Source organism: Oryzias melastigma, linkage group LG8 (genome assembly GCF_002922805.2).
Source record: "Oryzias melastigma strain HK-1 linkage group LG8, ASM292280v2, whole genome shotgun sequence".
Classification (NCBI taxonomy): domain Eukaryota; kingdom Metazoa; phylum Chordata; class Actinopteri; order Beloniformes; family Adrianichthyidae; genus Oryzias; species Oryzias melastigma.
Window position 1 is genome coordinate 2,174,943 of NC_050519.1, and position 26,506 is coordinate 2,201,448.

The 26,506-nt window shown below is 41.5% G+C and overlaps 2 protein-coding genes across 6 annotated transcripts in view; one reads left to right on the top strand and one right to left on the bottom strand.

The window, feature by feature from the left end:
- The window catches only part of si:ch211-165g14.1 (transcription factor 20), a 41,032-nt gene that overhangs the window by 9,009 nt on the left and 5,517 nt on the right, over positions 1-26,506 (top strand). Inside the window, exon 6 of one of the 4 annotated variants that reach the window (XM_024271725.2) lies at positions 12,357-12,761. The exons of 1 other annotated variant lie outside the window; for it this stretch is intronic. The gene's annotated coding sequence lies outside the window, so the exon portion shown is untranslated. Of the gene's footprint in view, positions 1-9; positions 317-12,356; positions 12,762-26,506 lie in introns of those variants that run through there. 2 more of the 4 variants (XM_024271726.2, XM_024271723.2) reach the window with 2 other exon arrangements.
- Positions 8,613-26,406, bottom strand: unm_sa1261 (un-named sa1261). Of its 2 annotated transcripts, none has more exons than XM_024271731.2 (4): positions 26,243-26,406; positions 15,005-15,212; positions 12,444-12,646; positions 8,613-11,138 (listed from the first exon to the last, which is right to left on the bottom strand). In XM_024271731.2, exons 2-4 carry the CDS (start codon positions 15,159-15,161, stop codon positions 10,317-10,319), a joined length of 1,182 nt encoding a protein of 393 aa, XP_024127499.1. In that variant the 5' UTR covers positions 15,162-15,212; positions 26,243-26,406; the 3' UTR covers positions 8,613-10,316. The 2 variants fall into 2 exon arrangements, with proteins under 2 accessions (XP_024127499.1, XP_024127498.1); XM_024271730.2 differs by lacking the exon at positions 26,243-26,406 and adding an exon at positions 18,126-18,961.

A 26,506-nucleotide genomic window follows, 5' to 3' on the forward strand; every position in this document is an offset into this window, starting at 1 on the left:
CTGTTCCAGAAAACTCCTCAGATCTTCTCAGGGTTCGGCGGGAGCTCCAGGACTTCACCTCAACAGTACCGTAACTGTAATGAAAGCGTCCGGCGTCCGCCTCCGGCGTCCCTCCAGAGACCACTTTGTTACCGTTCCATTCGAGTTCAGTTGTTCGGATGAGCCCCCAGTTCAGGAGGCGGCCGAGTTCAGATGAAAAGCGGGGAGGTCAAACCCCCTGAGGGATATAAAAATACAGAATTTTCTTTATTTTAGGAAAGTTAAAGCAAAATTTAATTTGTATATACAATAAAACAGTTTAAGGAGTTTAAAGCTACGTTTTGTACATTTTTCTATTCCTGTTTCTTTGGTTCTAATTTATTTTCCTGGTGCTGCATGCACACTTCATGTTTCCAATGATGCACTTTACTCTATAACTTTATTAGACTCTTATTTATATGTTCGTCCTTTTCCATCATTATTGGTTAGTTTAGCATGAAGCTGCACTAAAGTACATGCAGGTTTCTGCAGGTTTCTGCTCATTCGAGTCTGATCCGGATTATAGAGGGAAGTGAGAAGATGAAGGTTTTTACAAACTGGAAGATCAGTTACCAAAACACTAAAAATGACTCGTGCGGTTTCCATCCTGGTCGTGGACCAGCTCTACACCCTCGTGGGTTCCTGGGAGTTTGCTCATCCAGTCCATATGTGTTTTGTGGATTTGGAGGAGGCGTTCGACCGCGTTCCCCGTGGCGTCCTGTGGGAGTACGGGGTCCGGGGAGCCTTACTGAGGGCTGTCCGGTCTTGGTATGACTGGAGCAGGAGTTCCTGGACTTTGGCCGGGCTGCCCTTTACCCCCGGTTCTGTTCTTGATCTTTATGGACAGAACATGGACAGGCAGATGATGTTGTCCTGTTAACTTCATTGAGCCAGGACTTCAGGCATGCATGGGGACAGTTAGAGTGTGATGAAGGTCAGCACCACTAAGTCTGAGGCTGTGGTTCTGGACCGGAAAAGGTCATATGGGTCTTAAGCCTCGTTTCCACTGAGCTGGTCCGGTATTTCCCATTTAACAGTACTGAACCATACCTCTTAGGGTTGTAGATCCATTGAAAAGTAGAACGGAACGCTGGGGCGGAGCCAATGTAGCCAACTGTTGATTGGCAGAAAGTGGTGACGACATTAGAAAGCGCTAATATTGCAAGCTTTTAAGCTAACACCTCCAGCGTCTGTAAGCATTTGGGTTTTTGCTGTTTCCTGTGGACTTTTGGTCACAAGTCTATACTGAAAATGCCTGCAAACACCAGCAAGGCCTGGTCTCTGGTGGAACCATTGACTGTATAAGTACGAACTGGACCAGTCAACCCCTCCCCTCCAGTGTTCCAAATATAAACTACCCGCTGGTTCCAAGAAGGCCAAAGTCCCAAAGACTTCCATTGAGAAAAAGACGGTTATTTCTCAGTCTTTTAATCTGACAGAATAATCATTTTTCTCTGATTCTTCCTTGTTCTTTCTAATCCTCATTTTTTTAAGTTATTTTTTTCTTTATCGCCAGTTATTCAAGTTATAACTGACCAATGGGATAACTCAGTGAAAGCATGTGGTGCATTCTGGCCCCGCCTCGAATGCTTAATTGACAGATTTCTCTGAGCTTCTTTCAACAAGCTCACTTTGATTGGCGACAGCAGTTCCTTTAAAACGTGACTCAGACCGACTCGGACTAATCGCTGTTGACGGGTGGCAATCAGGTGGCGATAGAAATATCAGGAAGTTACAGCAAAGACTCTAGCCGGATTTTACGAGGGTCAAAGGTAATTCAATTTCTATGAGGGACCTCAACACTTGCTATGTCCAGTTCGTCATTCCACGCCATCCTAGGCGATAGTGTGATACAGGGTGAGCTAGCGGCATGCTAGCGGTCTACACTCATGCACCATGAAAACAAACCGCTCAGTGGAAGTGGGGCTTAACTGAGTGGAAACAGTTATCAGAATTAACTGGACCGTACCGTACCACTCCTTACCGTACCAGCCTGCTCAGTGGAAACGACGCTTTAGGGTTTTGTTCGCGAGTGAGGGCAGATCAGAGCATGAGATTGATAGACGGATTGGTGTTTGCTGAGTCAGAAAGCAAAGCTCTCATTTTACTGGTCAATCTTCATTCCAGTACTCACCTATGGTCATGAGCTCAGGGTCGTGAATGAAAGAGCAAGGTCTTGAAAACAAGCAGCTGAATTGATCCTCCTCCTGAGGAGTCGGGCTCGGAGTAGAGTCGCTCCTCCACTTCCAGAAGAGCCAGATGAAGTAGCTCGGCCCAGATTCCTCCTGGACACCTCCCTGGGAGGTATTCTGTGCATGTCCCACTGTGCTGAGGCCCTGTGGACAATGGATTCTCATTTCCAACTTGTCAGTTGTGGACATATGGGTCTGGCCCCCTCTGTGCCACTTTTTGGGTCTCCCCAGCTTGTTGTTTTTTTTTTTAAGTGATGGCTGTTCCCATCAAATCAGGGATCTCCAATCTCTGGGCCGCAAACCGGTACTGGTCCGAGGGCCCCTTGGTCCTGCGCCACAGAGAGGGGTCCCTAACCCTCGGGACATGGACCGGTACCATAAACCTAACCCAGTACGGATGCCTTGTTGGTCCAGTACTGCATCCCGAGGGTTGGTTAATGGGAACCGCCAGCACATTGAAAAACAATTAGTTGGGGACACCAAAATGTCAAAAAAGTGGTGCAGAGGGGGCCCTGAACCAAACGTCTGTACATGACGAGATGGGAGTGAGAATGTGTATCTGGGGAAGAGCCAGGACACGCTGGAGAGACTACGTGTCTCAGCCGGTTTTGGAACGCCTCGGGGTCCCCCCAGAGGAACTGAAGGAAGTGACCTGGGAGATGAAATCTGGGCATCTTTGCTTAGACTGCTGCCCCCACGACCCGGTCCTGAAAGAGCAGAAGAAACTGGATGGATGCTTTTAAAGTTGTTCCTTTAACCTCCTGAGAAACTGCACATATGGGGACGCGACTGTCTGCGTTTCCACTTTAGTTTAAGTGTCACTCTTTGCAGACGATGTTTTGCTCTCATTAACAGAATCAGTTATTGATGATGGATGCCATTCTTTCGTTCTCCAGATGTCCTCTGACTCTGCTTCTGTCAATTGTCTAAATTAATTTTTTAAGGTTAATCTCTTAGTTTGTGGCCCCAAAGTTGATCAATTATTTTATTTTATTTATATAGCCCAGTATCACAAATACAATTGCCTCATTGGGCTTCATATCTGGAAGTTTTGTGTTCAAATTTGATTCAGGTTCTCAGTAACACTTTGCTCTGTAGTTTTGATTGTTTGGGTGAACTGACCCTTCAGGATGTTTTGGTTCTCCTACTAATGTCCTTGTTGAACCCGTGTTTTGGTGGATGAACTCAGTTGTTAAGTGTCTTGAGCTAATTTATTGATCTTTTTCTGAGTTCAACTTCACTTCAGCTCTTTCTGTGATTAAAGAGCAACAAAAAAAATGTTATTTAATAAAATCCTGTAAAAATGAAACAGTCTTTGTCTTCTGTGGGAAAACTGATGCATAGTGAGAAATGTTGTCTATGTTGAAAGAGGAAAAGAGTTCATGGAATCAACGATCTTCTCAAAAAAGTTTGAAAAATGTTAATTTGAAGGAGTCAGAACCTTTTCACTGTCCATCAAACGGGGCGGCCGTGGTGCAGCGGTAGGGCGGTCAACTCCTGATCAGAAGATTGCGGGTTCGATTCCTGCCTTGCCTGCCCATGTGTCGAAGTGTCTTTGGGCAAGACACTGAACTCCAATTGCTCTTGGTGGAAAGTTGGCGCCAGTGTTTGGTCATCAGTGCGTGAATGGGACTGTGATTGTAAAGCGCTTTGAGTCTTCAAGGATGGTAGAAAGCATTATAGAAGTATACGCCATTTACTATCAAACAGTCCAATGGAAAAATCACCAAGAACAGCAGGTTGCTGACGCTGACCTGTTAACATTGTCTTTCCATTGTGTTGGTTGTTTAGCCTCTTAAAATATTCCACTGGTGTCAGAAGTGGGATCAATTCAGGCAAAGTCTGGTTCTGGACTGGGACCGACTAAAAAGTTGCTCATCCTTGCGGCTCTGTTTAACCTTTAACAGAAGAACAATTTTACTGAAATGTCAGTCCAATTATATTAATAGAACAATCAGTTTTTAAAGCCTTCCTGGTGGTCTTTCATTCATTATGATGCCGTTTTTAGCCAAAATCCAAAAATCCTGCCATTTTCTGGGACATAGCTTCTGCAGAGCGGCAGGAGTTCATCAGAAACGCACTACTGAGTGGTGGGCGTGACCAATGGCATGGAGTAACCCCTCCCCCTTTCCCCTCATCATTACTGAGATCTCTGTTTACACTCACTCCCACTAGCTTACAGCCCTTCACAACCCAAACCTAACATTAGCCGTGCAACAAGAATGGCGAACGATGTGGAAGCTAGTTTTGATCTGGATTCCAGAAAACAAAGACGTTCATGGATCTATTTTCTCAGAAAAGGGGGGAACAGCAAATTGTGGCCCCGCCCAGCCTATTTTTTTTAACTTTTTTTTCCTGTTTTGCAACGATTAAAACTAAGAAATACTCAGAAATGAAATTTTAAGATGGATTTTCTTCATATTTGTCCTCCGTCATCTGAAAAATTCCACAAGAACAAACAAAAACACCATCAGAGTGGGACTTCAACCAATAAATGAAGCAATGACGATTTAAATAGAGAGAAAAATATCAAACATACGTTTTATTTGACATTTTAGCTGATCTGAACTCTGGATTTTCTATAATTGTTCACTGTTAATAAAATAATTACCCTTTATTATAACAGTTGGCTATTAATTCACCAATAGTTTAACACTCGGACCTTTTAAACGGGGGTGTCAAACTCAAGGGACCAAATCCAAAACACACCTGAGGTCGCGGGCAGAACAGGATAAACATTTATTGAAGACTATAAAACCGCATTTTAAAACTTTAAAAGCGTAACTTTTAACATATTTATGAACTAGATGTACAGCATTACCTGTGATAATGCTAGTGTGAATGCTGTTAACTGAATTTGGCAGCTGAAGATGCTGAAGCTGATAGCCAGCTAAACTATTACTTAAATGCAAAATTAGTCTTAAAAAAAAAAAAAAAACTTAAGTTAGCCAAAACAGCTAGCATGTAGCTGAAATATTAGCTAAGCTCCAAAAGAGCCTAAAAAATCTTAATAAATGCTAAAATAGTCCAAAAAGCTAGCAGAATGTGAATTTTTAAAACATAATTATAAATAAAAAGATAGGACTATTATTCCAGAATAAATCAACTTAAACCTTAAATAACTTTGAATATTTTCCTCTCCAAGTAAATATATTTTGTCAAAACTATGCAAGTTAGAAATGAGCACAAGATAACATCAGGCCATTAATAACAATAAAATAAAATGATCTGGGGGGCCGGATCCGGCCCCCGGGCCTGGACTTTGACAAATGCTCTGTATATCTTACTATTGTAGAATCCATCTGTTTTTAACCACAGAACCGTTGGTGTCACCGGTCACTGTTGCTGGGACTAAAGCATCTAAATATACCGGCGTTCACTAAAGGACATGTGGGCTCCTGCATTCACACCTGAATCATGTCGGCAGCGTCTCATCCAGCGTCTGACTCATTCACGTCGCAGCTGGCGCCCTCAATGAGGAAGCGCTTCACGCCCCCACTCCATCACATTCTCCTTCTGAGTCTTCCAGAAACTTCTGCCGTCGGCGTCTCATCCCAGCATGCAGCTGGACCAATCGCATGAGAGAACATGTCAACTACAATTTAAACAGCCTCAGTTACTAAAAAAAACTTACTCCATTTTTAGCCATGAATCAATTTTCCTAAAGGTTTCCTTAATCAAATGCTAATTATGAGTAACTGCAGAATTAGGATTAGTAATGTTTTCCTGCCGTTTTTCTCTAATCCTGGGTAACACTGTGCAGCTTCTCTGCATGTTTTTCCCTCCCAACGCCGCTGGTGCACATGCAGACGTGCAGATCCTTGTGATGCTGAGCGTGCAGCGCCGCTGGTCACATGACCCTTCTCACACTTGTCCAGCAGCATCAGCGTCGACGTGCTGCTTCAGCGTTCTCCACTCTGTTTCAGGGCGGAGCCTGATGTCATTGGGCTGGAAGCGAGCGAGCTTCAGTGGGGGGGGGTCTGGTTTACTGGAGCATCAGTAAGTGGCTGACACACACAGAGAGGGGAAGCAGTTTCTGTGGGTCGGGTCATTTTTCTGGTCCTGCTTCCAGTCCTGTTTCATTTTTAATGAGTGAAGAGACGGAGCGACTGAACCTGTAAACCTCTGCTGGTTCACACTGTGGACGCCGATCGGTTAAAGCTTTAACTAATTGTTCTTGACTAGATGCCAGTTCAGAAAAATCATTTTTAAGTCTGTGATCAAGAAAGTTAAGCTTTAAATTTGTTAAAGTTTTTAAGGATTCTTTAGTTACAACTTGTGACATTCAGTTAAGAAAAATGGCCATTTATTTATTTATTTTCCTTCTTTTTTTATTTTATCTTTTTGTTTTTTATCTTTATAAATGATTAGAAAAATGCTGCAAAATAATGAATTACCGTTAAAGTTCCACTCCAACTATGTTTTTCTCTATTATTAAAACATTCCAAGTGTTTTTTTTTAATTATAATTATGCAGTTTTTAGCCTAACTTGAAAAGCCGGTGTCGTTTTAAGACACATTTTCTGCAGAATAGCAAGTTAGCCCTGTTAATTTCCCATCAACCCTTTGTCTACATTCTCTCTCACAAGCTTATAGCTCCTCACAAACCCAAGCTAACATTAGCATAGCAACAAAAAAAAAAAAAACTGTAAGCAATATCGGAGCTATGCACCTGCACAGTTTAGATTCCAGCTCAGACGAGGAAAACGAAGACGTTAATGATCTTTTTGTTTCCAAATGGATTCATCAGAATTGCTGAAAAGCAGGGAGACTCGACCCAAGATTTTTCAAACGGCGGGGTTTCATCTTCTCCTGAGAAATACTCAGAAACACAGTTATAATCATAGATTATTTTCTATATATTCCATCATGAGAAAAAGCTTCAAGACGATGTTCAAAACACCATTTTCTTTGGGTTTGATTACCAACTGTTCATTCATGAAAATGCTCCTTGGATCCAGCAGAGGGCGCTGTCTTCTCCTTAAAGTGGTGGTTACAGTTTATGAGCCACTGAAGATGTTCAGTGTAGCATATTGGATTGTAAGCTAAAGTTAGCTGAAGCTGTTTCGATTAAGTAAACAGAGAATCAAAGGAAAGTGAAGTGTTTGCGGCTGAAACTTTCTTCAACATGTAGAGATTAAACCTTTATTGTAAGGAAACAAATAACTGTAACTTGTTTATTTACAGCTAAGACATTTTTTTAATATTTATATTTGATATTTTCTGTCATTATGCACCTTAAGAGTTGAACGGAAACTTAACTAACACAAAATGCTGAAAGTGCTTTAAGATGTTGACTGTATGTGACCCCTCCCCCCTCAGCTTCCAAACAGGAAGTACCTGCAAAATCCCATAGACTTCAGCTCTTGCTCATTCTATTGGTCAGAATAACTGTTCTTAATCTGATACCTTTTTTTAAATGATAATCCTCAATTTTTTCTGCAGTTAACGTCATAAACTGACCAATCAGAGGCCTCACTGAAAGTAGGTGGAGCCTGCTGGCCCTCACATCCAACGGTTTGATTGACAGACTTTGTGTAGGCCACTTTCAAGTGGTAGGGGCGTGGCTTTCCAACAAGCTCACTTCTGATTGGTGAGAGTGGTTGCCATAGAAACATTGACTCAGACCAATCACTGCTTATTGACAACGTCTGGTTCCAACATGGCGGCGTTCGTAGTGTGAAGAATGATGACAGAATTGACTTCATTCTGCTGGGTGATGTCACACCAACTCGCTCCAGCTCTCATATACAGTTCATGTTTAGGACATATGTTCAAGTCAGCAAAATAACTTTATTTAAACCAGAATTGCTGACAAAGACGTTTGGAGAAAGAATGGGATGAATATGTAGCAGTTTAAGCTCTCATGCTAACAGGCTTTTCGTGCAGCTCATTGACCTTTAACCTTTATCCTTTTTGCAACTGTTACTGTACATAGATTGTTTTTTAAACCTTTTGTCAGTCAGTATGTCACTTTACAACATACCATTAAATTCAGGATTCCACATAATGTAGCATTACGTTGAACAGAAGAAACCCATTTTCATACGATTGGAAATAAATTCAAGCATGAAGGGGTTCAGACTGAGCTATGAGCATTTATTCATCCTTTTTTAACTCCAATTATATCAGAAAATAACGATCAGGATGTAAACATGGAGGGTTTTCTGTAATGGGATGCTGTGGGAGTTCAGCTCCCTCAGGTGTGAGCGGGGAGTCCTGGCTGCAGGTAACATGAGCTTTTATGACCCGATAAATTCAGTTTTGCTAGAAGGCTGCAGCGCAAATAAATGAGGCAGACCTCCGGAGTCCGGACTGACAGGAAAGAACCAGCTCATCAAGATGCCAGGACCTTTGCTTAAAATAAAATACATGCAGAGCAGAAAAAGGACCAAAAACAAACTTTTTTTTAGTTCAAGGTTTTTATTTGAAGACGTTTTCACAGCAGTTATGTCACTTCATGCAACACAAAAAAGACAGAGTGGATTTCTGAAGCTCTTTAATTCCAACTGTTTTCACACAGTTCTCCTGCTCTTCACATTTTGTTTTTCACATTAAAAGCTTCTTTGTTTTTTAAACCATTTTACTCAATAAGTAATTGACTTTTATTCTTTTTTTTATAGCATGCAGGTAGAAAATTCATGTTCATCTTTGCTCCTGGAGAGAGAACTTCAGTTCTTTTGCTACTTTGAGGTGAGCAGATGTTCACAGAAGCAGCGGTCAGGATTAAATCTGCACAGACGACTGTTCACGAAAAACACGTAGGAGCGAAAACTAAACTTCCTAAAGGATTACAACAACAGGACAAAAACTCATCTACTTTTCTACTTCTCTAAATTTAGACTCCTGTTTCTTTAAGAATAAAACAAAAGAGGTTTTTGCATCTTAGCAAAATATCAAAAATGGGAATTGAAGCTCAAAATCCCAGCCTTCACAACAAGGTAGTCCATAGCAACCATTGGCTTTTCTTAACTTTTCAGTCTGATGAATGTATGTCTGAATTTTTGAGTTTCTTCTTTAAAATAAATTTTCCCATTTTGCTTAGCAACCACATTTCCATCCGTTAACATGAAGTCCTGACTTAAAGGTTTCTTTTCAGGTGGGATTTTTACAGTTTTCATTCATGACATGTCGTATTATAACAACAGGACAAAAACTCATCTACTTTTTCTACTTCTCTAAATTTAGACTCTTGTTTCTTTAAGAAAAAACAAAAAGATGCTTTTGCATCGTAGAGAAATGAGAATTGAAGCTCAAAATCCCAGCCTTCACAACATGGTAGTCCATAGCAACCATTGGCTTTTCTTCATGTCACGGGCTCATAAACTCATGTCTCAATTTGTGTGTTTCTCCTTCAAAGTAACTTTTACATTTTCCTTAGCAACCAAATTTCCATCCGTTAACGTGAAGTCCTACATAAAGCGTTCTATTCAGGTTTGCATTTTCACAATTCCCATTCATGAAATGTCGTATGTTTTTAGTTTTGGATAAACTTGTCTTGGAGCCGGCGCTTTTTTGTAGATACATCTTAAGACGTCAACGTTTTTTTTTTTGCCTTTCTTACATTTTTGTTTTACACACATTAAAAAACTCGATTTGATGCTAAGAACACAAAATCAGGTTTTCGTCCTCTAAAGGTGTTTTATGTTGAAACTTTCCCAGCATGTCTTGGATTTTGGTGTAGTTGCCATGGAAACAGAAGCAAATTTGGTGAAGTTTGGAAGTTGCCTCCAGTAGACGCAGTTTTTATGGTAACAACATGAACTTTTGTCGTCATTGATGTGAAAATATATTAATCTGACAAATAAATACCCAAACTAACGTTACAGAAACATGGAAATATTTTCTTCTACATGAAAACGTTTTTGATGCACAAAGCCGATCTGGTCCTTCTCTGCTGCTCGTGAAAACTCTCCCGTCTTTGCTCTAGAGCGAGTTTGTGGAACGTTCCGGAGCGACCCACAGACGTAAAGCGACGGCGTGCGTTCCTCACGTTTCTGAGTGAATCTGCGGTGATTCAGTCCGTTTTCCAACGCCGTTCCCGCGCTCGTTCTTCCTCTTCAGCGCGTCGGTCGGGGAAGGCGGCCTTAAAGCGTCGGCGGCGTCTCTACACGCAGATCTCGATGGGCGTGGTCACCAGGATGCGTCCCCGCTCGTTGTTGTCTCTGTTGACTCGCTCGAAGCTGCCGGTGGAGGACGGCGAGCCGCTGGTGGACGTGGAGGAAAAGTGGGCGTCCATGGCGATCCCTCCTTTCGCCGCCACGCAGGCGGGCGACAGACTCTGATGCTTTAGTCTGTCCACTAACGCGTCTTCCTCTGACGAAGACGAGCTGATGTCCAGAGGGGGTGCCCCGCCCACAGAGCTCCCGCCGCCGCCGCCGGCGTTCCCGTTCTCCGTGTCCAGCATCCAGCACTGGTTGAAGTAGCTGAAGACTTCCTTGACGGAGCAGCGGCGATCCTGATCGATGGACAGGAGGCGGCGAAACATGCGCAGGGCGTCATCCGTGAAGCGGCGCCACTGCGACGGCACCGTCCCCGTCCGGCGCCGCTGCCAGCGCACAAACTCCTCGTAGAAGGCATCGCCGGGCATGGCCTTCTCCCAGGGGAAGTTCCCGGTCAGCATGCAGAAGAGCAGCACGCCGAAGGCCCACACGTCCGTGCTGTAGTCCACGTAGAAGCCCTCGTGCCGCGACGTGTCGCACAGCTCCGGCGCCGTGTACGGGATGGTGCCACTCACGCGCTTCACCGGGGAGCCGGCGCGCCGCGTCATGCCGAAGTCCGACAGCTTGACCTTCCTGCACTCGGTGTCGAAGATGAGGACGTTCTCGGGCTTGATGTCCCGGTGGACCAGCTTCTTACTGTGCATGTAGTCCAGGGCGATCGCCACCTGGTGGACGCAGCGCTTCGCCACCGACTCGGGGAGGCCCACCTGAGCGGAGGGAGACAGAGAAATGAACTCCATGAGCTCTTCCTGTACGGATGTGAGATCTGATTGCGATGAAGATCTATGTAGCTGCATGTGTACAGAAACGTGTACAAGAAATGAGATTGATTGACTCGATCAACAGCCAACTGTGCTGTTTAAAACAAACAAAAAGTATAAGTAGAAACAGAGAGACTGTGAAAGGTCAACAGTGATAGTGAAGGATCAGCGTTCAGGAGTGATGATGATTTTTTTTACATTCAAGTCTAAATTAGTCTTTTTTCCAGTTTTCCCAATCTTTCTTTTTCCTCTCCTAAAATACAAAACTGCAAATGTTACAAATAAACATGGTTTCTTATTTGGTAACAGTTTAAGATTAAAAGTTTTTTTTTTCATTCAAGATTAACATTTTAATCTTTTTTCTTCCTTTTTTATTCCTTCTAAAATACAAAACAGCAGCTGTTGCAAAAGTTTCAAATTATCAATTTTTTTCTTCATTTTCTAAATTTTTTAAAATCTCGTTTCCTTCTTCTAAAATACAGAACAGCAGCTGTTACAAATAAACAAATTGTTTTTCATTTGCTAACAGTTTTTTTTTACATTTTTTAAATTCACAATTTAGTAAAATTTTCAATAATTCTTTATTGATTAATTTTTTTATTGCAATTTACAATTTAATTTTTCTAATTTTCAATTATTCCGTCAAGTTCACAGTTTAAAATAGTTTTTAAATTTTAAATTTTATTTTAATTTTCAACATCTGTTTTTCACATTTACAGTCTAATTATAGAGTAACCAAACCCTAAATTAACTTTGTTTGGCTGTTGACATCCATAAATGGGGCTTTCAAAGTCTGTTGGCCACATTTTTGACAAATTAAAAAAAAAAAAGTTTAATTCTGAAAATTATGGTCAAAAACCGTCTGTGTGCTGCCCCCTACGGGTTGAAATGATGTATTACAGTTGCATTTTGTGATTGGTCAAACCATGCCAGTTTCATGATCTGCAGCTCCAGTAATGATAAAAGTCCAGCCCCCAAGCCCCGCCCCTCTGACTGGATTTTCAAATTTTGGCTGTGGGTGGAGTCAGCCTCCAACTTCCTGGTTTGGTTACTAACTTCAGTTCAGTTTACTGATCGGGCAAAAAAAATTAGAACAAGAATTTGCAGAATTAATATCTATTTAATAATTTACCAATTTGTCTTTTGTTCTTACATTTGTTGCAGAAAACGACTTTCCTGTTGATTATTTTAGTGATTTCTCAATATTGTCACTTATTTACGAGGCCCCGCCCTCCTCTCAGCTCCGCCTACCTGAGGGGGGATGATGTCAAAGAGGTCTCCGGCCAGAGCGAACTCCTGAGCGAAGATGTAGAAGTCGTCGGTCTGGAAGGCGATGCCGTACATGTTGATGATGAAGGGGCAGGGCGACAGGTAGAGCGAGACGCTGTACTCCCGCAGGAAGCTCTTCAGCTTGGTGGTCCTCTTCCGCAGGAACTTCAGAGCCATTTTGGTTCCTGAAATCCAGGACAGGACGGGTTACATAAGCAGCTCTTCGAGGGGGGGGGGGGATTTGTGTCGCAGCTGCATAATTGCTCCGAAGAAACTTAATTAAAGTCATTTGATGAATAATTAAAATCCTCCACACTCGGATCGTTTGGAATCCTCCGGTTTGAGAGAAAAACCTCCGAGTGTGTCGGCGGGGGACGCCTCTGCAAAGTGCTGTGTGGCTTTTTCAGAGCAGCCACTTTAGCCGAGGTCAGAGGAGGCTTTCTGCTCGCGTCCCGGCCATTAGGAGGCCTTCAGGGAGCGCCGCCGAAGCTGCTGATTTACCGGCTCCTCTGTTTCCATCACGCACGAGAAAATCACCATCTGCTGCAGACGCAACCCTGCTGCATGTGGAGGGAACAGATGACCCACATTTAGGGAGAAAAGATGAGTCCGCCCCACTGACACACAAACGTCCTTATGTAAACGGAAGAGATCAGAGAGAAACCAGGAAATTCTTTTGACTTCTTCTACCGCCTAGAAGACCGGCATAATTCTGGTGGATTCGGAAGGGAGAGAAAAGCGGCGAACGCCGCTTTTCTCTCCATTCCGAATCCACCAGAATTATGCCGGTAACGTAAATGGTTGAAAAGTTATTGTATGTCAAAAAGTTTGTTATTTCAGCGTCATCTGTGACGTCTCAGGTGTTAAAAGGTTAAAAAAAGTTCAAATATCCGCACTTTAGCTAAGAATTTGCATCGACCAATCAGGGACTGGTCTGACGTTTGCGGATTTTCTCACTTCCGAATCCACTGGAATTATGTTTGTAATCAGTTGAAGAGTTAAAGTTTAATATTTCGGCGTCACCGGTGATGTTTCAGGTGTTAAAAGGTTAAAAAAAAGTTCAAATATCTGAACTGTAGCTAAGAATTTGTGTCGACCAATCAGGGACTGGTCTGACGTTCGCCACTTTTCTCCCTTCCGAATCCATCGGAATTATGTTTGTAAACGTTTGAAACGTTAAAGTTTCTTATTTTGGCGTCACCGGTGACGTTTCAGGTGTTAAAAGGTTTAAAAAAGTTCAAATATCTAAAAGTTGGCTAAGAATTAGCGTCAACCAATCAGGGACTGGTCTGTCGTTTGCCGCTTTTCTCTCACTTCCAAATCCACTGGAATTATGTTTGTAAATGTTTGAAAAGTTAAAGTTTCTTATTTCTGCGTCACCAGTGACGTCTTAGGTGTTAAAAAGTTAAAAAAAAGTTTAAATATCCGAACTTTAGCTAAGAATTTGCGTCGACCAATCAGGGACTGGTCTGTCGTTCGCCACTTTTCTCTCACTTCCAAATCCACCGGAATTATATTTGTATATGGTTTAAAAGTTATCGTTTCTGCTGTCATGCAATTAATTTTAATGTGGTTAATTAATCGTGACTGTAATTAATTAATTGATTTAATCGCATTTTTCTGACCTAATTTTTGCCTCATTTTGAGGGATTTAATTTAAGTTTGTGACGTTGTGGCGCAGTAAAAGATCAAAATAAAACTAAAAAAAGTGGCTTTATGACGTTTTTTTATTCTAAAACACTTACTTTGACACCATTGAGGGGTCTTTTTTAAATTTATTTTTTATCTCAAACAAATAAATAAAAAATGCTCTAATTTACCACATCAAAAAACAGGAACAGAAGAAAGTAGAAAATACGAGTGTGATTTTATAAGTATTAAAATGTTTCCGTTCCTTAAATATCTGAACTTTAGCTCAATATTTTTCTTTTTTTCAGAAAAAAAAATGTGTTTTGGGTCCTAATTTGAGTCCATGATGTATCTCATCTCCGCTCTAATGAACTACTTGATGACTCAGAGGTGACGCGTCGTCGTTGGCAGATTACAGACGATTTATTTTAGCACAAAAGTTCATGTTTTGCCTTTAATTTTAGCTTAAAGTCGTTTTTCATCGTTTGCTTTTCTTAAGAAAATCTTTCTTAGCTTCATATTTTATTTTATTCTGAAGGATCTTCAATATTTTCCACCCCTTTGAGTCAAAGTGATAAATGTAAAACAGAATATACTTTAGATAAAAATCGTGAGGAAAAAATAAAATCTTCAGGTTTCTCCTTTTCATCAGAAATGACAGCAGAGCATCTATTCTGGGATTGCAGATTCTGGGGGGTTTGAGGGAGCAGACGGCCTCCTGCAGAGGAGCAGGAGTGTTTTCCTCCTGCAGGAGCTGCAGGCTTCAGAAACTTGAGGTTTGATGAAGGCCCTTCAGGTCAGAGGTCAAAGGGCGCCTCATCTCCCTCACAAGAACCCGTTTCCTGACATTTTCAGGCTAAGAGGGTCAAATCGGATCAGGTCTGGTTCCACGTTCAACCGCTGCCGGCTCTTACCTCGGATCTTGTGGACGACCAGGTCCACCTTCCCGTAGGTGCCCTTCCCCAGCTCCCGCACCACCTCGTAGTATTTGCCAACGTCCAGCTTCTCCAGGTTCTGAGCGGCGATCAGCTGCAGCTCCTCCAGGATGTCCACGGAGGCGTGGGAGCTCATGCTGGCGGCGCTCCGGACCGGGCCGGCCGTCTGCTCTGAGGACGGATGTTTCTGTGGAACAGGAGGAGCAGGAAGGAAGTGGAGCGTGAGGAAGAGCATCCACCCAGGATAATTGGACTCTCATTCCCTCCCTGTAAACCGGGAACAGTGGCCTTTCTCCTGAGTCGGAACGCCTCCGTTTCCCAGCTGTGACTGTTCTGCAGAACGATGCTGATGTTAATCAGCGTAAAGCGGCGGCTCAGAGGCTAAGAAAGCTGCTCTGGGTGTGAAGTCGATGATTAAACGCCGTTTATTCGCCGTCAGAGGAAAGGCGGCGAGAACGATTCAGCCGATAAACAAAAACACATTTAGACGAAGTGGATGAGAGAGGAGAGGTGACGCTGCTTGTGCAGGAGATGAATGATCCGACTTCATTAATGGGTCGGATTCTGGTCGGATGTGTTTCTGCAGACTCTCAGCAGATCCGTCTCGCCTTCCTCCTCCTCCTGCTGGCGACAGCAGGGCTTGTCTGCCGAGACTCACAGCCCCGATGCTTCGCCAACAGACGGGAGAGGGTGTGGAAGGAGACGGGACGCCGCCACTTCCTGTGCGGTGGCTCCATCTGCGTCGCCGCGGCGACAGGCAGCGCAGGAGGAAACGTGCTCGCCGAGTGTGTGACAACAATGAAAGCGAGCAGCAGCGGTCAGTCTGTTCCAGCAGGAAGAGCTCGCCGCGGAGCGAAGAATCACAACAAACTAGAAGCTGAAGCATCTGAAACAACTGAAGCCTCAACTAAAAACCGATTTAGGCGACAGAACCCGACACCAAATGTTCATTTAAAATATAAAAATGTTCTGCAGAAATCAGAGATTCTCTCTTCTGTCGGAAACAAAAGATGATTAAAACAATCAGAAAAATGATAAACGACGTAGAGTTTAAAAAGTGTTAAAAACTAACTTCAGTTAAATTACATTTAAAGAGGAGCCAAACGTCATTTAGTAAAAGTGTAGGAAAAAATCGATGTAATATATCGCGATACTTTATTTGGGAATCGATTTAAAATGGCAATATTTCATGAATTATTTATTTATAGTTTTGTGCACTGAAAAATATTTAATTGTGGAAATCAGAAAAAGTTCCCTTTAAGAGTAAAAATTTCTTAATTTACCAAAATAAAAGCACCATGAGTTTGAGGGTAGAGCAACAGTTGCAGTGTTTTAATTTGACCATTTTATTACAATAAAAAAATGTTCAGGTAGTTTTTTTCTAAGTCAATACTTATAAAATAAATATGAAAAATTGCTCAGGTACAGTCTTGGGATGTAGCAAGATACATATTGTATTTTGAGCTGAGTATCGAGATATGTATCGTATCGTACGGAGAGAAATAATTTATCAGATTATTCACACTTTTGGATTGGGATTAATTACAATAATCATAATGTTTTACTTGGTAAATTTGATGACGACATGCGGCTTATAAACAACGACGGGCCATAGAGAACATTTTTTTCTACATTTTTTTGTGTGAACATTTTTCATTTATCAAGTGTTGACCCAGAAATGTAACTTGAGAGCACAAAACACATCAACAGTAAGATGAGCAGAACTGTAAAAACGTCTTTGTCTCTTTGAATCTTTGTTTCTGACATAAAGCCGTAAGAAACAAAACTGTAGACCGGCTGCACAGGCTGCTTTAAAACAATGTTTTTCTTCATCTTCCCGAAGTGAACTTTCTCCCTGGACTGATGCTTTATTTAACCTGTTGTGACGATCAGCATTTATATCACTTTCATTTGACGCTGCAGTCGAGGCTCAGCGACGCGTTTGTTACCGTGTTACCGGATCAATTAGTCAATTTTTCATAAAAAAGTGCTGAACTGATTAAATATTTATTTCTTTTGTAAGTGTTTAAGTGGTATGATGTGTTTAGACCAGAGAAGTCAAACTCAATCACATGAGGGGCTAAAATCCAAAAGACATCTTAGGTCGCAGGACGAACAGGATAAACATTTATTGAACACTAAAACTACATTTTTAAAACTTTAAAACTAACTTTTTAATATAATTATGAACCAGATACATAGCATTACCTGCAATAATGCTAGTGTGAATGCTGTAAGCTGAATTTGGCCGCTGAAGATGCTAAAATTGAAAGCTGAAAACACTGAAGCTGATAGCCAGCTAAAATATTAGCTAAATGCTAAATTAGCCTAAAAAAACTTAGGTTAGCCAAAACAGCTAGCATGTAGCTGAAATATTAGCTAAACTCCAAAATAGCCTAAAAAATCTTAGTAAATACCCAAAATAGTCCAAAAAGCTAGCAGAATTTCAATTTTTAAAACTTTAAAACTGTAACTTTTTAACATAATAATGAATAATAAAAATTCAGGAATATTATTCCAGAATAAATCAACTTAAACCTTAAATAACTTTCAATATTTTACTCTCCATAAAAATATATTTTGTTCAAATTATACAAGTTAGAAGTAAGTACAAGAGAACATCGGGTCATTAATAACAATAGAATTAAAATGATCTGGAGGGCCGGATAGAATTACCCCGAGGGCCGGATCCGGCCCCCGGGCCTTGACTTTGACACGTTTTGTCCAAGCCTGAACCATTCCAGGTAAAACTGCTTCTTTGCGAGGCGTTAATTATTTTTGAATAATTGTGCATGTTAACCTTCACAGCCCTAATAAAACTATAACGTCTCTAAGTTGACATCAAAACCTTCATCTGTGGTTTTAAAGGTGAAATGGTGAGAAATGTCGAGCAGCAGAGAGAGACTGGAAAAGAAAAACTGCAAATGTGAAGCTTTAAAGCACAACGAGCCGATTTAAAATGAGGAATCAGCTGAACGGAAAGGAGCCGCCCGGCTGTCCGTCAGCGCTCCACTCAGCATCCCGGTGACAAGGTCAATACAGCAAGGGAAGGAGGGAGTCTGGAGGAGCGCCACGCGCCTGGTGAGTCCACGTGACCAACCTGAGCACGAGCAGCAGGAGGAGACCTCATCACAACAGAACGGATCTTCAGACGAACATGAAAGAACGCTGAGAAGCTCTGATCCCAGCAAGCGGCACCGACTCATTAAAGCTCCATCACTCTGCTGTAACCATGGCAACACTCTTGTCTTCCTGAGCTTCTGACTGAACTTTTTCATCCAGAGTGAAGTTCAACAATTAGCTATTTTGGGTTTTGAAGTTTCAGAGTCCTTTAGAGTTCCAACCGGGTTCTACAGTCGGACTGAGACCTTCGTCAGGCCGTCACCGCCATCGCCGCCGTCACCGCAGACTCGTCTTCTTCTTGCTGTCACATCAAAGAGCCTGCAGATAAAAGCAGCTCGCTTTAATTAGAAGCATCTTCTGCAGGCCCAGAGCTGCTCCTCACAGCTCCTCCTTCTCCTCCTTCTCGGGGACATGTTGGATGCAGCCGCTCTCCTTCGTCTGGTGCTGATGATAATGCGACCTGGCGAATCTTCAGGGACGGAGGAGAAGCTCGCTCCGAGGATTCTGCCTCCTCTGCCTGCTGAAGACGCTGCTCTGTTCCCAAACTCTCCTCTTTCTGAGCTGGAAACTGCGTTTCTGTCATCTACTCTATAAATAGATTTAAATTCAGAGCAGAAAACGAGGAGAATGGAGGATAGAACATGAAATAAGCTTTGATTAGAATGTCATTGATGTCAGAACATCCACCAGCAGGAATCGGGTCTGAGATGGAGTAATAGATGAGACTCAAAGAGAACAAACACACTTTTAGGTTTTTATCTCTTAGAATTTACTTTCTAATTTTTTTTCCTTTAAATTGTTTGACTTTTAAAGAATGATTTGATCAATAAAAATGACTAATACTTTATAACCCTGGATTTAAATAACATGTTAGAGGTTTCCTTTGAACAAACTGTAGCTTCTACTTTGGTCCATTCCTCCTTGCAGATCTCCTCAAGAGCTGTGGTGTAGCGAGACAACACAGACTTTCTATTCCCTCCACAGATTCTCAATTGGATTGAGGTCCAAAAACTGGCTAGAACCCTCCAGAACATTGAAATGCTTTTTGTGTAGCCGGTCCTCCGTTGCCATGGCGACGTGTTTGCTGGAAGATTCTTAATGTTCTCACTGATGGAAGGAGGTTTTTAAGAGAATCTCTCCATACATGGTTTTGTTTATCTTCTTTAATCCTCCTGACCACTTCAGAGAAAAGCGGCTCCAAACTATGATGTTTCCACCGCCATGCTTCACAGTGGTGTTCTTCAGGATTGTTCCTCCTCCTGTATTTATTTATTTTTTACTAATTGTTCCAACAGTTGATCTCTTCTCTCCAACCTGCTGCTTATCGTAGATTTGTTAAGGTGAACAATCTTGTCCCTGGTGTTCTTCAACAGCTCTTTGGTCAAGACGGAGAGGTTTCAGTGACTGTTTAAGGGTCTGGACAGGTGTCTTTATACAGATAACCAGTTCTAACAGATGATGCATCTATGATGAATGTTACAGTAAATCTTATTCAGATCGCAGCAAAAACTTCTGCCTCATTTTATGCTGGAAATTGTGTCATTTATAAGAAAGACAGCAAAATGCTGAGTCATGTTCTGCCTTTGAGCTGCAGCAGCCGCGCCTCATTTGTCTTTGTAAAAACGTCAGTTTTTAATAAATCTAAAAATGAACACAATGGACGTCAGTGAGCTGAGAAATGATCTAAAGCAGGAGTGTCAAACTCAACCACACAAGGGGCCAAAATCCAGAACCCACCTTAGATCACGGGACGAACAGGATAAACATTATTGAACACTTAAAACTTTAAAACTGTAACTTTTTAACATAATTATGAACTAAATATGTAGCATTACCTGTGATAATGCTAGTGTGAATGCTGATGGCTAGCTAAAATATTAGCTGAATGCCAAATTAACCAAAAAAACAAACAAAAAAATAGGTTAGCCAAAACAGCTAGCATGTAGCTAAAACACTTGCTAAATGCCAAAACAGCCCTAAAAAATCTTAGTAAATGCCGAAATAGTCCAAACAGCTAGCACAATGACAATTTGTAAAACTGTAACTTTATAACATAATTATGATTAATAAAAAGGCAGGAATAATATTCCAGAATAAATCAACTTAAACCTCAAATAACTTTCAATATTTTACTCTCGATAAAAAAATATATTTTGTCAAAATTATACAAGTTAGAAATGAGAACAAGATAACATCGAGTCATTAAAAATAATAAAATAAAATGATCTGGAGGGTCTGACAGTAGTGCTGAGCAAAAAAAATGTATATATCGCGATATAAAATATATTTGATCACAATAACGATATATATATCAGGATACACGACAATAAAATATATTTTTTTAGCTATTCTCTGAAAAAATGTTTGCTTTTCTGACTGTTTTAAGTAACAGAAACTGAAAAGTCACAATTGAGAAACAAACATTTTAGTGCAGCAGAATAAATGAAATGAGACCAGATGTGGCTGAAATATACAGCAGCCTTCACTTTTGTTCAAAAAATTAAACTGAATTTAAAAAATATATATTTTTATGAGAAATATTGTTTAAAGTGCACTTGTCCCCGAGGAGAAAATCACATTTCTGCACAAAATTCTGCTAGAATTACATCAATTGCATCAACTGTTATCATAACCAAAACAATATAAACACTGGAGCTGAAGCTCCAAAGTTAAATCTTATTTATTTTTCTTTCTTTTTTTCAGAACTTAAGTCACTGAGAGGAACTTCTGCTCTCGCTGGTTTTACTTTGAAAACAGGAAGCTTCAGCAACACTTTGTTTCCTTCTGGTGACAGACGCACATTCGGCTTTAAAATCCAACAGTATTCTGTATTTTAGAGCAATAAATATTTTATGACACTATTATATTCATAAAGATCATGAATCAGAGATCTTGGACGTCGCACATTTTCGGGAGCAGATCGTGAGAATCCGAGTGTTTAATACTTGATACGACTCTATTTTTGTGTTTGTAATCTCATGTTTATTTTTGTGGACTTTCCTTGAGTGACAGAAGGTTTGTTGTGTTAGCATCAGCGCGGGAATAGCCTCCTAGCTTGTTGATGAGCACTCTTCAGCTCGTCGTCGGACATCTTGAATCCAAAACTTTTTAAGTGTCTTTATTTTAACTTGTCTTTATTCTGGAATAATATTCCTGCCTTTTAATTATTCATAATTATGTTAAAACGTTACAGTTTTTAAAAAAAAAATGCATTCTGCTAGTTTTTTGGCTTTTTTGGCATTTACTGAGACTTTTTAAGCTATTTTGGGGTTTAGCTAATATTTCAGCTACATGCTAGCTGTTTTGGCTAATTTAGGCTCTTTTATATTTTTTAAGCTATTTTGAAGTTTAGCTATTTTTTCAGCTGTTTTGGCTAAGCTAAGTTTTTTTAGACTAATTTGGCATTTAGCTAATATTTTAGCTGGCTATCTGCTGCAGTGTTTTCAGCTATCAACTTTAGTGTTTTCAGCTATAAACTTCAGTGTTTTCAGCTATCAACTTTAGCGTTTTCAGCTATAAACTTTAGTGTTTTCAGCTATCAACTTCAGTGTTTTCAGCTATAAACTTCAGTGTTTTCAGCTATAAACTTCAGTGTTTTCAGCTATAAACTTTAGTGTTTTCAGCTATCAACTTCAGTGTTTTCAGCTATAAACTTCAGTGTTTTCAGCTATAAACTTTAGTGTTGTCAGCTATCAGCTTCAGCGTTTTCCGGGCCTTGACTTTCACACGTGATGTAAGCGGTGGTTGAAGCGTTTGGTATTTAGATGTTTTCAGCTATAAACTTCAGTGTTTTCAGCTATTAACTTTTTGTGTTTTCAGCTATAAACTTCAGTGTTTTCAGCTATTAACTTTAGTGTTTTCAGCTATAAACTTCATTGTTTTCAGCTATAAACTTCAGTGTTTTCAGCTATTAACTTTAGTGTTTTCAGCTATTAACGTCAGTGTTTTCAGCTATCAGCTTCAGCGTTTTCCGGGCCTTGACTTTCACACGTGATGTAAGCGGTGGTTGAGGCGTTTGGTATTTAGATGTTTTCAGCGACATTTCCGATATTAAAGAACAAAGAAAAGATGCGACTTTATCACTCTCAGAAGCCAAAAACACCCACCTTGTCAGGACTCTAAATTAACACCTGACAAATACAACCTTTGATTTGGCGGGTATGAAAACTATTTCCGCTTTGGCAGACATTGTTCATCATCAAAGTCAACCGTGACTGTGAAGTGTCTTCCTCCACACGTCCACCATGAACATCCATCCCAGAGATTCAAACATTTATCTGTGACTTCATCTCAGCAGAACATATGTGACCGCCAGCCTTTCAAAATAAAGGTCAGTGACTCCACAGAACTGGATTCAGGTCGTGTCAGTCTGACAGATTGTAAAGCTGTCTGCGCTAATGACCCGTCGGGTCAAAGCGGCCCGACAGAACCAGCAGCAAAGAGAATAAAGCCCAGAGGAACAGCGATGAAGCGGACGTTCACAGAGATGTTTGCTCTTTCAGCTGCAGCTTGAACCGGAGTTCAGTGAACTCTGTGAACCGTCTGCGGCAAAAACTGTCCTCACCTGCAGCCGGAGCAGAGGAGCCGTCAGCTCCTCCAGAGGCAGCGTTTATCGACTCCTCTCCTCCATCTCTGTCGCACTCCTCCGTCTGCAATCGATTCATCGCTCAAACCTGAAACCACTTCTGCTCTCAGTAAACAGAAATATCTGATTACTTTGAGAATAAACCCAAATGATCTTATAATGAGTCCATTTCCAAACCATTCAGGGGAACATTTAGTTCAGAAACTTTAACGGGTTTGTTGACAAAACACAGATTTTGATGCTGCATCAACAGCTGCTGTTCCATAAATCAATCCTGTTTCTAAGAAAACGTCTTTTTTTAATCCAGGGACTCAAACATGTTTGAGTTTTGTTTATTCTGACCTAATTTTAATCAAACAGCTTCAGTTCCTAAACATCAGTTTATCTTTAGACCCACTGCAATGAAAATGGTGGTTTTAACGTTTTCTTGTGTCATCTTTATTGTGTGATTGCTTAGTAAGCATTCAGACTATGGTTATTCTCCTTTCTGTACTCAATCCCACTTTTGAGGATTTCAGTAATCTTGGTGTCAAAACGTTCAGCTCGTTCAGGACTTTACTGCTCGTATTTTTGTTATTCATAAACTTTATAGTTTTTGAAATATTGAGCAAAATAAGAAATGAATGAGAAAGTCTTCAAACTTTAACATTTTAAGTAGATTAGCAACAAACCTTTAAATATATTCATGGACTATGTTTTCATATTTTATAGTAATCTTAAAAAAAATGGAGTTGAGCTTCTATTTTAGCAACATGCTAATGTTTTTGGCTAATCTGGATTACTGAGGATTTTTAGGCTATTTTGGAGTTTAGCAAGTATTTCAGCAACACACTAAGGCTATGCCAGAATTCCCACCCTAAATTTTTAAAACCCTAACTTTTTTACATAATTATGATAATTGATAGTTGAAGAATGCTGAAGCTGATATCTGAAAACGCTGAAGCTGATGGCGGAAAACGCTGAAGCTGATGGCAGAAAACGCTGAAGCTGATATCTGAAAACGCTGAAGCTGATAGCTGAAAATGCTGAAGCTGATAGCTTAAAACGCTGAAGCTGATAGCTTAAAACGCTGAAGCTGATAGCTTAAAACGCTGAAGCTGATATCTGAAAACACTGAAGCTGATGGCGGAAAACGCTGAAGCTGATATCTGAAAACGCTGAAGCTGATAGCTTAAAACGCTGAAGCTGATGGCGGAAAACGCTGAAGCTGATATCTGAAAACGCTGAAGCTGATAGCTGAAAATGCTGAAGCTGATAGCTTAAAACACTGAAGCTGATATCTGAAAACGCTGAAGCTGATGGCGGAAAACGCTGAAGATGATATCTGAAAACGCTGAAGCTGATAGCTTAAAACACTGAAGCTGATATCTGAAAACGCTGAAGCTGATGGCTGAAAACGCTGAAGCTGATATCTGAAAACGCTGAAGCTGATGGCAGAAAACGCTGAAGCTGATGGCGGAAAACGTTGAAGCTGATATCTGAAAACGCTGAAGCTGATATCTGAAAATGCTGAAGCTGATATCTGAAAATTCTGAAGCTGATATCTGAAAACGCTGAAGCTGATATCTGAAAATGCTGAAGCTGATATCTGAAAATTCTGAAGCTGATAGCTGAAAACGCTGAAGCTGATAGCTGAAAACGCTGAAGCTGATAGCCAGCTAAAATATTAGCTAAATTCCAAATTAATCTTAAAAAAACTTAGGTTAGCCAAAACAGCTGAAAAAATAGGTAAACTTCAAAATATCTTAAAAAACTAAAAATAGCCAAAATCAGCCTAAATAACTAGCATGTAGCTGAAATATTAGCTAAACCCTAGAATAGCCTAAAAAGTCTAGTAGAATGCAGATTTTTAAAACTTTAAAACTGTAACTTTTTAACATACTTATGAATAATAAAAATGCAGGAATATTATTCCAGAATAAATCAACTTAAACCTGAAATAACTTTCAATATTTTACTCTCCATAAAAATATATTTTATCAAAATTATACAAGCATCGGGCCATTAGGAACAATAAAAAATAAAATAATCTGGAGGGCCGGATCCGGCCCCCGGGCCTCGACTTTGACACGAGATTAAGATGAATGACATCTCTTACTGACATATTACTCACTTTTGTTGTCTTTGTGGGTTTGAGTTTGTCGACCTTCATCATGTCTTCTCGTTGTTGCTGTAACTAACATATCTCTCTTATCTGATCCTTCGTACACATACTGGGCTTGTGCTGCATGCTCAGCGCAGGTTCTTCAACTGCATCTTTAGCAGCTGGAGTTTCAAAGGGATCCATGAGTTAATAAGAAGGGCTTCATCTGTACGGCTCTACCAAATCCAAGTCCCTGATTGGTCAAAATGGTTTGCAATGGTTGTGCGTTTTGTACGTAGAGCCGGAGAACGTGAGACTTTTGAAGCTTAGTCTGAAGTCAGGATCACTAAAACCTCCAAAGTCCAGAAGAACCATCAGAGGAGCAGTGTGACCTCTGACCTCTAGAGTCATGAAGTCAGACCTTCCCTGCTGACAGATTTGACAGACGGAGGACGTCTTCGTTTGTAGACGTCCCATTACATCACCCCGGCCGCCAGCGTGGACCTGCAGCCCGGTCGCCGGCTCCCACGGTTCTCACATCAAAGCAGCGCTCTGCAAACACAGAGGCTTTGTGCCGCACGCTCGGCGGAGCATCACCGCCGCCGTGGAGCCGCCGACCTCCCGTCTTTGTCTGCTGGGATCTCACCCTCTGTGACCGTCTGACCAGAACCAAACCGGTCCAGGTTAGCATCAGCGTCTGGAACCCCAGAGCAGAACAAAGCAGAACCTTCTGGGCCGGAGTCATCCGCCTCTCACATGAGGGAGACGCCACCGGCGCCGTCAGATGTTGGATCAGCTGATTGGAAGCAGCAGCTGACGTCCTCCAACAAACAACAACAAAGAGGCTGCAGCAAACGGGACCCAAACAAAGCCGGAGAGGCTCGAACCGCAGACGGAACGTTTCTGTCACCAATGATCAGAACATCAAAACCGTATCCTCAAAATGTTCACCTAAAACTGCAGCAGATTATCCTGAAACACAAGAACATCCTGTCCCTGAGGAGCAACTTTGTCTGCTTTTACACAAAAACACATAAATCTGGACAGAAAAATCTCCAATGATCTGACATAAATGTGTATTTTTACAATATATTTTGTCTTTTTTAATAGAGACAAATGTGATGTTTGAGTCATTTCTGATCTCAGGTTGATCACAAATCACTTCTTTATTGATAAGAGAAAATCCTCGATTCATAATCAGACATTTGAAGCACAAAGAGCTCCACTGCGCAGACACAAAGCAGCCTTTGTGCGCGCGCGCAGGAAGAGCCTCAACATTCCTGCCAGGTGGAGCGAGGGCTGGACGCTCCACAACTTTCCCGCTGTCCTGATGTGACATGTCAGAGTCCTGCAGCCCGAGGCAGCCGCGCGTGCAGCCTCGGTCTGCGCAGCTGGGACCGCGCACCTGACCCCCCTCCCCCCTCACCTGTCTGTCCGTGCGTCCGCGCGCCCCTCCTCCCGCCGCGCCTCAGATCTGGAGCGAAGCTGCGGGACTCGAACCTGCGCAGCGGCCGCCTCGGAGCTCCGCAGATCAGCGTCTGACCGCAGCTCGGCGATCACACAGCCGCGCTCTATTGTCCGCCGACGGGCCCGCCCACCGCTACGGCCGTCCAATGAGAGCGCAGGGCGGCCTCTTTGATCCTGTGATGCCTTCTGGGTCTGTAGGAATTTACAGACTGATCTCAGATCA